Consider the following 13226-nt stretch of genomic DNA (forward strand, 5'->3'; position numbering starts at 1 on the left):
CCCCTGCCACCTTTGCCAGCTTCTGAGGCCAGGGTTTGCATCATCTTCAGTTCTCAGAGCCTGGATGACCCTTGAGAGTGTCTCTCTCAGATAATGCACTGGGAGCATCCCTAGTGGACTGGTGACCCAGCAGCCTGTACCCTAAGGCTCTGGCATCACACCGAAGCTTCCCTTCCGCTGTGCGTGTGGGGTGCTCCCCTGCCCCACTGTGGCCAGCGGGGGCCTCCGGCACAGCTCGTGCTCAGCCTCATGCCTCGGCTCTTCTGCCTTAGTTAGAGTGGCTGGTGGCCACGCGCTTCCCGCTCTGCCCTCGAGCAGCTGTGAGTCCTGGGGTCTCCTGCTTGGAGCTGACCCCTGATCTCCTTACAGTGGTTAGGGGACTTGCCCAGAGTTGTACAAGGACTTGGTGATGTGTGTATTAATACACTGGGCCAGCCCTCCCTACCTGCCAGCCTAGCTCTCCCCATGTGGCGGCGCCCCTTGGGTCTCGGGGCTGACCTAGACCAGCGAGAGAAATTGGCCGAGAGCAGCTTTGATGGAAACCGATCGTGCAGCAGGAATTTGTGGCACTTTCACTCCATGCTGTGCCCTGGGCCAGGTCCCCGTCCTCTGAAACATGTAATGACTGGAGCTGCCTGGTCCTGTGCGGCATGTAGTTGGGGCATCTGACCCAGTCTGGGGGAGGGGAGAAGGGGAAGGCTTCCTGGAGGAGGTGACATCTAACTTGGGTTCTGAAAGCTAAGGCATCAGGCGGAGAGGGTGGTGGTGGGTGAGGGCACTTGAGGCAGACGATGGAGACCATGAAAGGCCCAGAGGCCAGGGGCACTGGAGGCACTGGAGAAGCCACTTGGAGGCACTGCATGTAATCCCATCGTGTCTGAAATTTGGATTTGGAGGTGGGGTGGAAGAGCTGGGGCCAGCAAGGCCATCAGGTCACTTTATGAAGGTTTGTTCCCACTCAGACCAACTTCCCAGCTCCCTGTTCTTTCCTGTGGAGCCCCTCCGAAGCCATGCAACCTTGGGAGGTTCTGGCCTCCACCCACGTCTCAGAGGCTCCCCAAGGCTGTTGCTGCCATGGCCCCTTGGCTGCCCATCAGGTCTCTCCCCAGAGCTGGTCAGCAGGGCCAGAATAAAGCCATTTATGAGAGCTGGGGATTCAGCTGCAGCGGTGGCGAGACGCGGCCTGGGTCTGGGGTGTTAACTACGAGGAAGGAGGCAGCTGCCATTGCCCACCCCACCCTGAGATCCCACCCCTGCTTGCTCCCTCCCAGCCCTGGACCTGAGCTCCCTCATCAGGACCCCCAATGGCGGCTCCCTCAAGCTGGTCGGTGGCACGGCCAGCATTTCCATGCAGGGTCTCCAGCCACGTAGCCTGTGCTCTCTGGGTAGAGCCAAGGGGGAGAAGGTCTAAGTCCTCCTGGGTGCAGGGATCAGTTCACAGAGCCAGGGTGGGACCTGCTCACTTCCAAGCCCTCACTCCCACCCCAGGCCGCCCTGACCTCTCACTGGCCGCTATCACCCCTCCTTTGAGCCTCCCAGCTGCTTCCTCACCCCTAAAGTGGTTCCTGCCTGCCCTACCTGCCTTGCAACAGCTCCCAGAATAGGGCTGGGCCTCCATCCCAGCTGTGGCTGTTGGGTCCCTCCTTGGGGACTTTGGCATCAATTGGGGGCGGGGGGGGGGGGGCGGTGGGGGCAGGGTTCATGACCGAACATGCCAGGAACCTCCCTTGACCTGGGGCCGGACCTGTAACAATCCCGGGAGGCAGTCCCATCCTGCCTGTAGCAGGGAGCACAAGCCGCCCAGTGCAGGGAGAGAGGAGAGGGCGGGCAGGCAGACTCGGAAGGAGGAGCAAGAGAGGGCAGCTGTGCTCCCCACCCCCCCAGATTCCAAGGTCAGTGAAGTCCCTCTCTTCCTGCTCGCTCCAGTTCTCTGAGGTCCCCCTATATCTGCACAGTGAGTTCTTTTTGGCTCAAGCCAGCCCGAATTGGCGCCTTTCCCCTGCCACCACAGAGCATATCAAGGACATAGTAAGAGCTCCAGACTGGGGGGGCATGTGGTTCTTCAACTTTGAGACTGAAATAGGGCACGGTTAATAATTACACTGGGACTGCAGGTGTAACCTGGATGACCCAGGCAGGCCAGGCCGAAAGGTCACCCCATCTGTAGGTGAAGAACACGCAGGCTGCTTGCATCTCCTTTTGTCCTTGGGCAAGCCAGGACGGGCATGTTAGGCAGGGCTGGCCGTGGTCTCTCTGAGATAAAACTTTGGCGGGATGGTGGTCCAAGGTGGGTCGCTCTGGGAGAGGGCGCAGGCCCGGGAGTGGCCACATTGTCCTGTGTGGTTGGTGTGCAGCCAGAAAATTGATTCCGGCTGTGGGAGAAAGGTCAGGGTCACGTTCCCCTTCCTTTCTTCTTGATGGATGAGGGACCTGTTCTTTGAGATGTGGACTCCCCAAGGCCAGGGAGGCCGATGCCCTTCCAGGAATACGTGGGCGGGACAGTGGGCCGGGACCCGACGGAAGGACTCAAAGGAGGCCCCAGAACAGTCGGAGCACAGGATGGATGGTGGGGCCTCAGGAGCTATAAGTGGCCCGGCCAGGGCCCTTGCACGGGTCTCTGGCCATGCTACTCCTCGGGGTGCTGCTGCTGACTGTGCTGGCTGGTGCCCGCCTGCTGTGGGGCAAGTGGAAGCTCAGGGGTCTGCACCTCCCACCTCTTGTCCCTGGCTGCCTGCACCTGCTGCAGCCCGACCTTCCCCTCCACCTGCTGGGTTTGACGCAGAAACTGGGGCCCATCTACAGGCTCCGCCTGGGGCTGCAAGGTGAGTCTGCCTCTGCTCCGTCGCCAGCCCCACCGCGTGGGAGGTAGGGTCCCCTTCCTCCTGACACCCCACTCTGACTCCTCCCCAGATGTGGTGGTGCTGAATTCTAAGAGGACCATCGAGGAAGCCATGGTCAGGAAATGGGTGGACTTCGCCGGCAGACCGCAGACGCCATCCTGTAAGGGCTGGGGTGGTTCTCCAGGGGACGTGGGCTGTCAGAGGCAGGGAAGGCCGGCCTGCGGCTCCCATGGTCCGTCCCTCCCCTCTCCTATTCTCCTACTCGCAGATAAGCTGGTGTCTCTGCACCATCAGGACCTGTCCCTGGGGGACTACTCCCTGCTGTGGAAGGCTCACAAGAAACTCACCCGCTCAGCCCTGCTGCTGGGCATCCGCAACTCCATGGAGCCGCTGGTGGAGCAGCTGACCCAGGAGTTCTGTGAGGTGAGGCTGCCGCCCCACAGCCGCCCCAGCTCCGCTGCCCCTTGCCCTGCGGCGCCAGGCCTGCTTAGCTCCTGTTCCTCCTCCGCAGCGCATGAGAGCCCAGGCTGGCACCCCTGTGGCCATCCAGAAGGAATTCTCTTTGCTCACCTGCGCCATCATCTGTCACCTCACCTTCGGAGACAAGGTCAAGGTTTTCTTGCCCTCCATGTGCTGGGGCCCTTCTTTAGCCCCTCCCTGGCCTCTCTGGTCCTGAACTTTTTTCTTCTTTTTTTTTTCGGCAGGAGGACACCTTAGTACATACCTTTCATGACTGTGTTCAAGACCTGATGAGAACCTGGGAGCACTGGTCCATCCAAATGTTGGACATCATTCCCTTTCTCAGGGTGAGGGGTGCAGCCCAGACTCCCTGGGTCCTGGGAGGGGTGGTTCGGGGGGAGCAGGCCTCCTTGCCAGCGGCTGCACCCTTTTGCCCCCTGCCCCAGTTTTTACCCAACCCAGGCCTCTGGAGGCTGAAGCGAGCCTTGGAGAACCGGGACCACATTGTAGAGAAGCAGCTGAGGCAGCACAAGGTGGGAAGGCCGCGTGGGCCTGGCTCCCCCGCAGTCTGCCCCCAGGGGTCCTACTGACCCAGAGCCAGGCAGGTCCTCCGGTGGCGCACCTGCTGGACGGGTGGGCTCCCTGAGCCCTTCTCTCTGAGCGGTGCTCAGGCGGCTCCTCCTCCCCACCACAGGAGAGCATGGTGGCAGGCCAGTGGAGGGACATGACCGACTACATGCTCCAGAGGGTGGGGAGGCTGAGAGCAGAAGAGGGCTGTGGACAGCTCCTCGAAGGACACGTGCACATGTCCGTGGTGGACCTTTTCATTGGTGGCACCGAGACCACGGCCACCACCCTCTCCTGGGCCGTGGCGTTCTTGCTTCACCACCCTGAGGTGCGCCCTGGGGGCAGCCCGGCTGGGGCCCAGGAACTCGGTTCGCTGCCCCCCCCCCGCCCCCATGGGCTGCATTCACCCAGGGGCGCTTCTCCCAGTGGGCACGAAGGCTCCACTGGGTTGCTCTAGGGAGGGGCCCGGGGCCGGGAGGCCAGGCAGGCCTGGGTCAGCTAGCTCAGGGTTCCCACCCCAGACACCAGGCTTGCTCCCATTTCCCAGATTCAGCAGCGACTGCAGGAAGAGCTGGATCGGGAGCTGGGTCCTGGAGCTTCAGGCTCCCGAGTCCCGTACAGAGACCCCACACGCCTGCCCCTGCTCAGCGCCACCGTTGCCGAGGTGCTGCGCCTGCGGCCCGTCGTGCCCCTGGCCCTGCCGCACTGCACCACGCGGCCCAGCAGGTGACTCTCCTAAGAGCTGGGCACACAGGGGACCAAAGGGTAGGGGATCCTGGTGGGCCTCTGACTCCACCTTCCTTTCAGTATCTTGGGCTACGACATCCCCGAGGGCATGGTTGTCATCCCCAACCTGCAAGGCGCCCACTTAGACGAGACGGTCTGGGAGCGGCCACATGAGTTCCGGCCCGGTGCGTGGTGGCAGGGGAGGGGCGGTGGCTGCGGCACAAGGGCTGGGGGCGGCGGAGGCCAGTCCCCACCGCTACTGGACCCCGGTTCCATCCTCCTGCCCGCAGATCGCTTCCTGGTCCCCGGCGCCAGCCCCAGAGTGCTGGCATTCGGCTGCGGGGCGCGCGTGTGCCTGGGGGAGCCGCTGGCACGCCTTGAGCTCCTGGTGGTGCTGGCGCAGCTGCTCCGGGCCTTCACGCTGATGCCCGCTGCGGGCACCCTGCCCTCTCTGCGACCCCGGGCCCGCTGCGGCGTCAACCTCAGCATGCAGCCTTTCCAGGTGCAGCTGCAGCCCCGGGGGGCAGGGGTCCTGGGACGTGGCCAGCACCCGTGACAGGCAGGACACACGACGGCTGTGTGCTTCAGTTTCTCCTTTTATTTCTCCCGTACAAACCCCTTCCCTCCCCCCTGTAAACATGGTGCTGTGAGATCGCAGATGGAGAAGGCTCCCTCCTCCGGTGGCTGGATAGTGAGGGTGGCCCCTGGCTCTTCTCTCAGCGCGACCCCTCAGTGCTCGGCAGTCATACTGGGGCGCCGGAGATGTGAGCTGTGGTCAGCCTCCCTGGGCTGCTGGGGGCCGGTAGCTTCTTGGTCTGAGCTTCATTTCCGTGAAGGGCACAGAGAACTCGAAGCCCTTCCAGTAGTACCAGCTCACCCCCTGGGAAAGGATTGTTGAGACAGAGTCAGAGCCAGACAGACGTCCCATCTGCTCCCCAGCCTACACCCTGCACCCCGGCATCTGGGGAGATGGTTCCCAGAAATCAATCACCCTCCCCACGCACCCACTTCATGATCCTCAACTGCAAAGGCCTGAGGCTTAGTCTAAGCTGGCCCTTTACATCCAATAAATCGTGCTCATGTCTCCCTGAGATAAGCTGGTGAGATTAGCATTATTGTTTCATTTCACAGATGACAGCCCAAGGCACCAAGCGGCTCTGTCACTCATCCCGCCACCCCGCAGCAGGCTGAGCCCTGAGCCACTCCCAGCCCCTCACCTGGTGGTCCACTGTACTTCCATAGAGCCCGTTGAGGTTGGCGTAGTGGCAGTTCCTGTACCACCAGGCCCCGCGGTATGACACCGCGCAGGAGATGAGCAGGTTGTTGGGGTCGCGGTCACGGGCGGAAAAGACACTGCCACTATGGTAGCTCATGGAGTCCCCTGGACCGGTGTGAAAGGGGCAGTGAGGGCCTCCCCTCCCCTGCCCCACTGTCCACGGGCCCCAGGCCCACCCCTGACCTGCTGTGCCGTGGTAGCCGTCCAGATGAAGGCGGTAGTACTCCGCCGCGGAGTCTACTCGGAAGGAGTCATACTGTGCGAACACGGCCTCGTCCCCAGCCCGCAGGTCCACACGCATGGAGTAGTCGCCCGCTTCTGTCAGGCTGTGCAGGGCCTCGTTGCCTGGGGGTAAGGAGGTGCTCTCACCAGAGTCCCCCCATCCACCGGCCCCGCCCCCGCAGGGGCCCCGTCCCTGTGAGGCACTGACCCAACCAGAACTCCCCAGAGATGTTGCCGAAGCCGTGGGCATAGTCCTCCCAGTCCCTCCAAAAGTCTGTCTGTCCGTCCATGCGGCGCTGGAACACCTGGGACGCAGGGGGAGCCACCATCAGCCATGGCTCCGGGCACAACAGCCCGTGCCCCGCGCGGACCCTTGGGCGTTCTGCCCGCCACCCACCAGCCAGCCGCCCCCGTCGGTCTCCATGTCACAAAACACATGGAGGGGCCGCTCGCGGTTGCCATTGAGGAAGATGGTGGTGGTCCTGGAGGTGCCGGCTCCGTTCTGCATCTCTTCCCCGCAGTCCCGAGGGAAGGGGATTCGAAGTCCACCTGGGGAGAGGAGAATGACGGACCGGTCCTGTCCCCACACCCCGGCGCCCTGCCGCCCGCTCGGCCCCCCGCCTTAGGTCCCGGTGCCAAATACCAGTGGTGAAGGAGGTGGACACTGGCGGCGTGAGGCTCTCGCCCCACACAGCCCGGAGCCACACGCTGTAGGGGGTGGAGGGAAAGAGGCCCAGAAGCTGGTGAGAAGTGGCCCCGCCTGGGAGCAGGACCTCCTGTGGATAGATGAGGGGCAGGTCAGAGCCCGGCAGGGCACCCGCTGGGAGAGGTGGGGGACGGGCAGCGTCTCCTGGAACCGGCGGGGCTGGCCAGTGAGGGAGAGGAGCACCTGTGTCTGTCCACCAAGGGTGTTGACACTGAGCAGGTAGCTAGTCGGCGGGACTTGGGGCTCGGTCCAAGTGAGCAGGGCCATGCGGGGGGTTACTTCCTTGGCCTCCAAGTCCTGGGGGGCTTCCAGCCCTGGGAGGGGAGGTGGGAAGAGAAGATGGAGATGCAGATGGAGATGGAGATAGAGATGACCTCCCCTGCCCCTGTGGCACACACCTCCCAGGCTGTACCTGTGGTGAAGGTGATGCTGGCTGGGGAGGTGAGGTTGGGGCCCCGGAGACCACGCACAGTCGCTGTGTAGTTGGTGTGGAGCCTCAGGCCCCCCAGAGGGTACTCCACCGCGCTGCCAGGGGCCGAGGCCTGCAGTGGGGGGTCTGGAGGTGGGGTGAGCATCAGCCTCTGCCCCCTCGGTGCCCTGCCAGAGGCTCTGTCCCCTCCCTGACCAAGTCCCCTCGGGAGGCCTCAGCCCAGCTCACCCCCTGGGGCTGTGACACGGATGTTATATGTGTCCACGGGGGCCTGAGGAGGCTTCCAGTGCAGCAGAGCTGATCCCTCCGTCAAGTTCAGTGCACGAAGCTGGGTGGGGCCATCAGGAACTGGGAGAAGGGAGGAGGCTCAGAGCTGTCCCCGCTCCCCTCTCCACGCCTCACCTCCCCAAGCTCTATGGGCCTCCTGTCCACAGTCGAATCCTCTCACACCTCCTTCCCCCTCATCCTGTCGGGGACCTAGCCCATCTCACCTGTGGTGAGGTAGCCTGTGAGAGGCTCACTCTCCTCAAAGCCACGGACAGAGACCACGGTCACCTCATAGTGAGAGCCTGGCATCAGCCCCTGGAGTTTCTGGGTCCGGGCTTGGCCATCCACCTGCACACTCTGTGGCTCCCCTGAAAACACACAGGCTTGGGAGTTTGCCCAGGGAAGCAGGCAAGAGCCACAGGGTGAGCAGACTGCAGGGGGCGGGAGGGCAAAAGGGGGGCAAAAGGTGGTCACCTCCATCTGCCAGCTGGTAGGAAACTTTGAAACTGTCCACTCTGGATGGTGGAGGCATCCAGCTGACCTGGGCCGACGTTTCCCTGATTTCCCTGAACTGAAGGTCCCGGGGGCTTTCCAGAACTGAGGGGAGAGGTGTGCCGAGGAATGTCAGAGGGTGCCGGGCAGGGAGGCTCCTGCCTCGGGATCCCCTGCCCTGCTCTTTCCCAGGGCCCCAGTGGCTGCACACCTGCTCACCACCAGCACTTTCCTCCAGACCTCAGAGAGGAAGACTCTGGAGATTCCCCTCAGCCCACCACACACCAACCTCCCCTCTGGCGGAGGCACTAGTCCCGCCCCCCCAAGGTACAAAGACCTCTCACATCAGGGCAGCACACGAATGTGCCCACTGTGGGGCCTTACCTGGGCTGAGGGTACGGGCTGTGCCCTGGATGCTGTCGGCCTTATGGGGCCCACGCAGCCCATACAATGTAAGGCTGTACAGGGTCCCCGGATGCAGGTCCCGGAGCACGGCTGAGCGCTGCGTCCCGGGCACCGTCAACTCCCGCTGCAGCAGAGGACGTGAGTGGGGCTCTAGAGTGCTTGGTGATGGGACCCCAAAACGGAGCAGGAAGGAGTCAAAGGCCTCCGATGGGGCCTCCCAGTTGAGCCGCAGCGAACTGGTGGTCACATCAGTCACTGACAGCTGGGACAGGCGGGGCCCTGGCTCCCCTGGGGTCAGACCGGCAGGAGCAGGCCCTGCACAGAGTGGGTGGGAGACAAAAGCACACCACGTCGGTGGGCTGGAGCAGGTCTCTTCCACCACCCCACCCCGGCCCCAAGTTTCTCATACGTGAGGTGGTGGAGCTCATGCAAGGCAGGTACTCAGCTGGGGCCCATGTGAGCATGTGTGTGGAGCGCCACGGGCGGCTGCTGCACCCCTTCCTCCCTCCACACTGCCCTCCAGTCACTGCCTCTGGGCACCCCCTTTAGCCCTTCCAGTCCCAGACCTGAGGTGGATGAGGCCTAGATATGGGGCCCTTGCCCCGCGGTACCTGTGGTGCCCTCAGCTGAGATAGGCCCCAGGCGCTTCCCTCCATGGAGGCCATAGAGGAAGAACTGGTAGGAGGTGCTGGGCTCCAGGCCTGACACTAGGACCTTGTTCTGGTTGCCACCCACGAGCAAGGCCTGGGGCTGCCCATCTGTGTCCTGATACTGGACCACGAAAGAGTCAAAGGGGCCCTGGGCCACATTCCACAACAGGTGCAGAGAGTCTGGGGTTATGTCGCTCACTGCCAGTGTCCTTAGGTGGGGCCCTTCAGGGGGCTCAGGGGCCTCTGTGGCCGGGCTCCAGGGGGCTGGTGTGTCCGCTTCCGGGGCTGCGTGGGAGAAGCCCAGGGGAGAAGCTGAGCAGGGGTGACCAAGGCTCTACTAGCATCGTCCTTCTCTTGAATCTCCCCTTTCCCTGCTTTGGCACTGATTCTTGCCCCCCACCCCCCAACCCTGGCCTCTCTGAGCACCAGCACTGTGGCCCCATCAGATACTTGCTTCTCCTTCTCCTCTTCCATGTATTCTGGGTGTCTCATCTTGATGTGCATGCACAGCCTGCTCCCTCCCCACCATGTCTGGGTGCCTATGCTCCTGGCCCAAGGCAGGAAGAGCTGGAGGTGGGCATGTGGTCCAGGGTGGTGGAGTGGGGGTGCATAGCTGAGGACAGAGCTGGCTGGTAAACTGGAAGGGCAGATCGCACCAACCAGGTCGGGCCGATGGGCCCCATCCTGCTGACCTCAGCTGGGTGTTAATAACTCCCAGCTCCATCACTGTAGCCACTTCTGGTTCCTATGCCCCTCACCTATTTTCTTTTCCAGTTATTTTCCACTTGGGAAAAAATGCTCCTGACTCATCCACAGGAGGGGGTCTGCCCCTATCTGGCAAGGCTGCCCGCGGGGAGGTAAGAGCTGCCTCAGTAGAGTGAGGGAAACAGCTGGCGGTGCTGGGCAGCATGGGGGCTGGGAGACAGGGGACCACTGCCAGGGCCTTTCCTTGTGCCTGCCTTGGCTGCCCTGGCTCCTGCTTTGGATGGACTCCTCGGGTTACCATCGGAGCTCGCCCCACTGCACCTCCCTTCCTCCCAGGCCCACTCATGCTCACCTGTCACTCCCAGGACGGAGATGGGGCCCAAGTGCTGTCTTCCGTGGATCCCATAGAGCAGGAATTTGTATTTTCTGCCAGGCTCCAGGCCCTGTATGGTGACGTCCCGCTGGTCTTTGGCCACAGGCACTGCCCGGGGCTGCCCAGCTGGGTCCCTGTACTGGACCACAAAGGAATCAAAGAGGCCCTGGGCTACCGTCCATGAGAGGCTCAGGGAGTTGGGGGTCTCATCTATCACTGTCAGCTCTCCGAGGCGGGGTGGGTGCTGCTGCTCCTTCTCCAGGGGAGCTGTAAACAGAGTGGGAGGAGAGACCTTAGTTAAGAGCTACCTTTACTGCAGCCCTGGCAGCTTCTTGGAGACATGAGGGTCTAGGAAAGGGTCCCTGCACTGTGGCTTCAGTCTGCCTGAAAGGAAGAAAAGCGAGCAGCTTGATCTCTCTGCTGGAGGCCACTGCCCCTGCCCCCACTCCCTCCCTGCTGTGATCAGGGTGCAGTAAATGCAGAGAAGATCACCTTGTGAGACAGTGTCCCTGGGGGTGTAGAGAAAGGCCACAGTTTCTCCCTGGCCCCTGATCCCTCGAGCAGGAGGTGGCCAGAGCCGAGAAACGTTCCCAGAGTGTATCTGGGTTGTCAGGGAAACACCCCTAAACACTAAGAGCTGGGCTGGGCAGCCAGCCAAGCTTGTGGGCTCCCATGGCTTGGCCATGACCTCCTCTCTCTTGCTATCAGCCTGGGCCATCCTCCTACCCACTTTCCAGCCCTCCACTAACACCACTGGACCAGGGCAGGGTTGGCAGGGGGGCAGCCGGGGTAGAACAAAGGGGAGAGCAGAACACAGAGGAGACCTGCCCTGGCGGGAACAGGCGTTAGCTGATGGGGTCAGAGGAGAAGCCTGTATTCAGTGCCCATAATGAGGGTTTGGAGTCTGAGTGTCCCAACTGACTGTGTGCCCCATCCCCATCTGGCCAGGGTGACTCATGGTCCTGGGAGGGAGGTAAGGGTCAGTGACCCACCTCCACCCTTTCCTCAGGGGGCTGAGTAATAGGCACAATGACTCCAGATTTTTCCATAGTCTTTCTACAGCCAAACCCTTCCATATTTTCCACCTCCTGCCTCGGCTGGGACAGAGGGGAGGATGGGAACATTTATTAAGTGCTGATCCATATTTATTATGCATATGCAGGTATAGTAACTGTGGTTCGAGGGAAAGAAGTAGCTTGTCTGTGGCCACACCACTGGCAATTGGAATTTGAACATGGGTCTGCTTAGCTCCAAAGACTGGATTCTTTTTATGACATCAGCAGTCAGTGAGTGAAGGGAATAATGTACATATAAAATACTTAGAATAGAACCTGGCACGTGATGGAGGCTCAGTAAATGTTTGCTCTTGCTGCCGTAAAGGCTGAAGGCAGGGATAGGCCAGTGGGGGGCAGCTCTTGGGGCTTAAGTCAGAGGCAACTCTAGAAAACATGGGGTGCAAGGCTGGGGCTCACCTGTGCTGCTGTCGGCAGAGATGGGGCCCAAGCGCTTCCTGCCCGCCAGCCCGTAGAGCAGGAACCTGTACTTCCTGCTGGGCTCCAGGCCAGGGATGGTGACCTCACGCTGGTCTGCGGCCACAGGCACCCCCCGGGGCTGCCCATCCCTGTCCTTGTATTGGACCACGAAGGAGTCGAATTCACCCTCGGGGACCGTCCACGAGAGGCTAATGGAGTCTGGGGTCACATCTGTCACTGTCAGCTCCCCAAGGCTGGGAGGTTTTGTGTCTGGGCCTGGAGTAGACAGAGAGGTGTATGGAAAGTGACAGAAACGGTGACAGAAGCTGGTAGAGCTTCGTCAGGATGCTAGGGCTCTGGGAGCTGGTTCTGAGAGCTTGGAGGGAGTGGCTAGGCCACCTGGCAGGAAGCAGGCCAGCAGAGGAACAGGGAAAAAGATGAACCAGGTTAGCCAGCAGCATCCCCAGGATGTAGGACAAGTAGGGAGAAGGATGAGAATGAAAGGGGTCAGGGGTAGCTCTGGACCTGGCTTTTACTGGACCCAGTAAATAATCAGGTCAGGAGGCCCCAGCTCTGGAGCTTGGAGTATAGAAACAGGACATTAATTGTCACCACAAGGGGGTGAAGGCCTGTCTGGAGGCACAAGCACCCATGAGGGCCTCCAGCATCACACGTCTTTGTGTCTACAGACACAGGACCATGGCGTTTCTCATCCTGGAGCCCGAAGAGCAGGGACTTGTACTTGCAGGTGGGTCCAGACCCGAAATAGTGATCTCGCGAAGGCCTCGAGCCACAGGCACCACCTGGGGTGCCCCTGCACATCCCTGTGCTGGACCAGGAGGAGTGGAAGGGGCCCTGGGCCACCGTCCATGAGAGGCACACGGTGTCGGAGGTCACAGTGGCCATGGCCAGCTCCCCCAGGCCGGGGGCTGCGGGGGACTCTGTGGGCAGAGAGGCTGGAACAGAGCGGAGGAGGCTGATGGGGGACTCTGTGGGCAGAGAGGCTGGAACAGAGCAGAGGAGGCTGATGGGTCAATGGTGCGACCCTTCGAAAGAGAGGGAGTGCTTTCCCCAGGCTATGAAATAAATGTCTTGTAGCAAGCTCTTCTAAAGTGCTTAGTGCATCCCAGGTGTGGCTGTGAGCACTTCACACACAGGCACGAGGATCCTCCCACAAAATATGAAGTACGTGCCTCTAGTATTGTCATTGTCACTGTGCGTGGATCTAAGGCGGAGAAGTTAAGATATGGTCGGAATTCACACAGTCAGTGGTTCAGAGCAGGATTCAGACCCAGAGACGTGGTTCTGCAGCCACTAAAGACCAGAGCCACTGCAGACCAGAGACGTGGTCTGAGTCACTAAAATACCCGGTCTGGGAGCCTGAGAGGCCATATATGAATATTTCAACAAGTTTAAGGTTGCTGATAAGAAAGGAAAGCGGACAGGTAAATTTATGAAGTGAAGGGTACTTGCCAACTAAGCCTGAACAGTCTCCTACATCCTTCGTGAGTAAAGGATGAGGAAGGATATTAGTGCCACGTGAGAAAAGAGAGGGACCGAAGTGACCATTTGTGAGGAAAGGAGGAAAGCAAGACGAAACAGGAGACTTAGGGGACAGGGTGCTTGCTGTCACTCA

At 61.2% G+C, this 13226-nt stretch overlaps 2 protein-coding genes across 18 annotated transcripts in view; one reads left to right on the forward strand and one right to left on the reverse strand.

Moving 5' to 3' along the window:
- Positions 1–307: 307 nt before the first annotated feature.
- Positions 308–5683, forward strand: CYP21A2 (cytochrome P450 family 21 subfamily A member 2). Of its 2 annotated transcripts, none has more exons than XM_025990514.2 (10): positions 308–2822; positions 2911–3000; positions 3109–3263; positions 3352–3447; positions 3545–3646; positions 3746–3832; positions 3994–4194; positions 4414–4592; positions 4674–4777; positions 4883–5683. In XM_025990514.2, the coding sequence occupies exons 1-10, from the start codon at positions 2624–2626 to the stop codon at positions 5146–5148; spliced, it is 1479 nt and encodes a 492-aa protein (XP_025846299.2). In that variant the 5' UTR covers positions 308–2623; the 3' UTR covers positions 5149–5683. The 2 variants fall into 2 exon arrangements, with proteins under 2 accessions (XP_025846299.2, XP_072584963.1); XM_072728862.1 differs by having other exon boundaries at positions 1644–2822; positions 3135–3263.
- Positions 5171–13226, reverse strand: part of TNXB (tenascin XB) — a 57171-nt gene continuing 49115 nt past the window's right edge. For 11 of the 16 annotated variants that reach the window (XM_072728670.1, XM_072728648.1, XM_072728655.1 and 8 more), the window contains 15 exons: positions 11591–11866; positions 10098–10385; positions 9002–9325; positions 8370–8705; positions 7968–8090; positions 7718–7861; positions 7455–7574; positions 7209–7352; positions 6980–7110; positions 6734–6866; positions 6488–6639; positions 6299–6395; positions 6052–6213; positions 5810–5973; positions 5171–5472 (listed from right to left, as the gene is read on the reverse strand). In XM_072728670.1, coding sequence (XP_072584771.1) covers positions 5368–5472; positions 5810–5973; positions 6052–6213; positions 6299–6395; positions 6488–6639; positions 6734–6866; positions 6980–7110; positions 7209–7352; positions 7455–7574; positions 7718–7861; positions 7968–8090; positions 8370–8705; positions 9002–9325; positions 10098–10385; positions 11591–11866 — 2699 coding nt within the window. In that variant the 3' untranslated portion in view covers positions 5171–5367. The remainder of the gene's footprint in view (positions 5473–5809; positions 5974–6051; positions 6214–6298; positions 6396–6487; positions 6640–6733; positions 6867–6979; positions 7111–7208; positions 7353–7454; positions 7575–7717; positions 7862–7967; positions 8091–8369; positions 8706–9001; positions 9326–10097; positions 10386–11590; positions 11867–13226) is intronic. The other 5 variants (XM_072728726.1, XM_072728709.1, XM_072728672.1 and 2 more) reach the window with 1 other exon arrangement.

This window comes from Vulpes vulpes, chromosome 1 (assembly GCF_048418805.1).
Source record: "Vulpes vulpes isolate BD-2025 chromosome 1, VulVul3, whole genome shotgun sequence".
Taxonomy (NCBI): domain Eukaryota; kingdom Metazoa; phylum Chordata; class Mammalia; order Carnivora; family Canidae; genus Vulpes; species Vulpes vulpes.

Coding starts and splice junctions, on each gene's coding strand:
- CYP21A2 (XM_025990514.2), top strand. CDS start 2,624: ATGCTACTCCTCGGGGTGCTGCTGCTGACTGTGCTGGCTGGTGCCCGC. Junction 4,195..4,413: donor TCTTGCTTCACCACCCTGAG/GTGCGCCCTGGG, acceptor CCCATTTCCCAG/ATTCAGCAGCGACTGCAGGA. Junction 4,593..4,673: donor TGCACCACGCGGCCCAGCAG/GTGACTCTCCTA, acceptor CCTTCCTTTCAG/TATCTTGGGCTACGACATCC.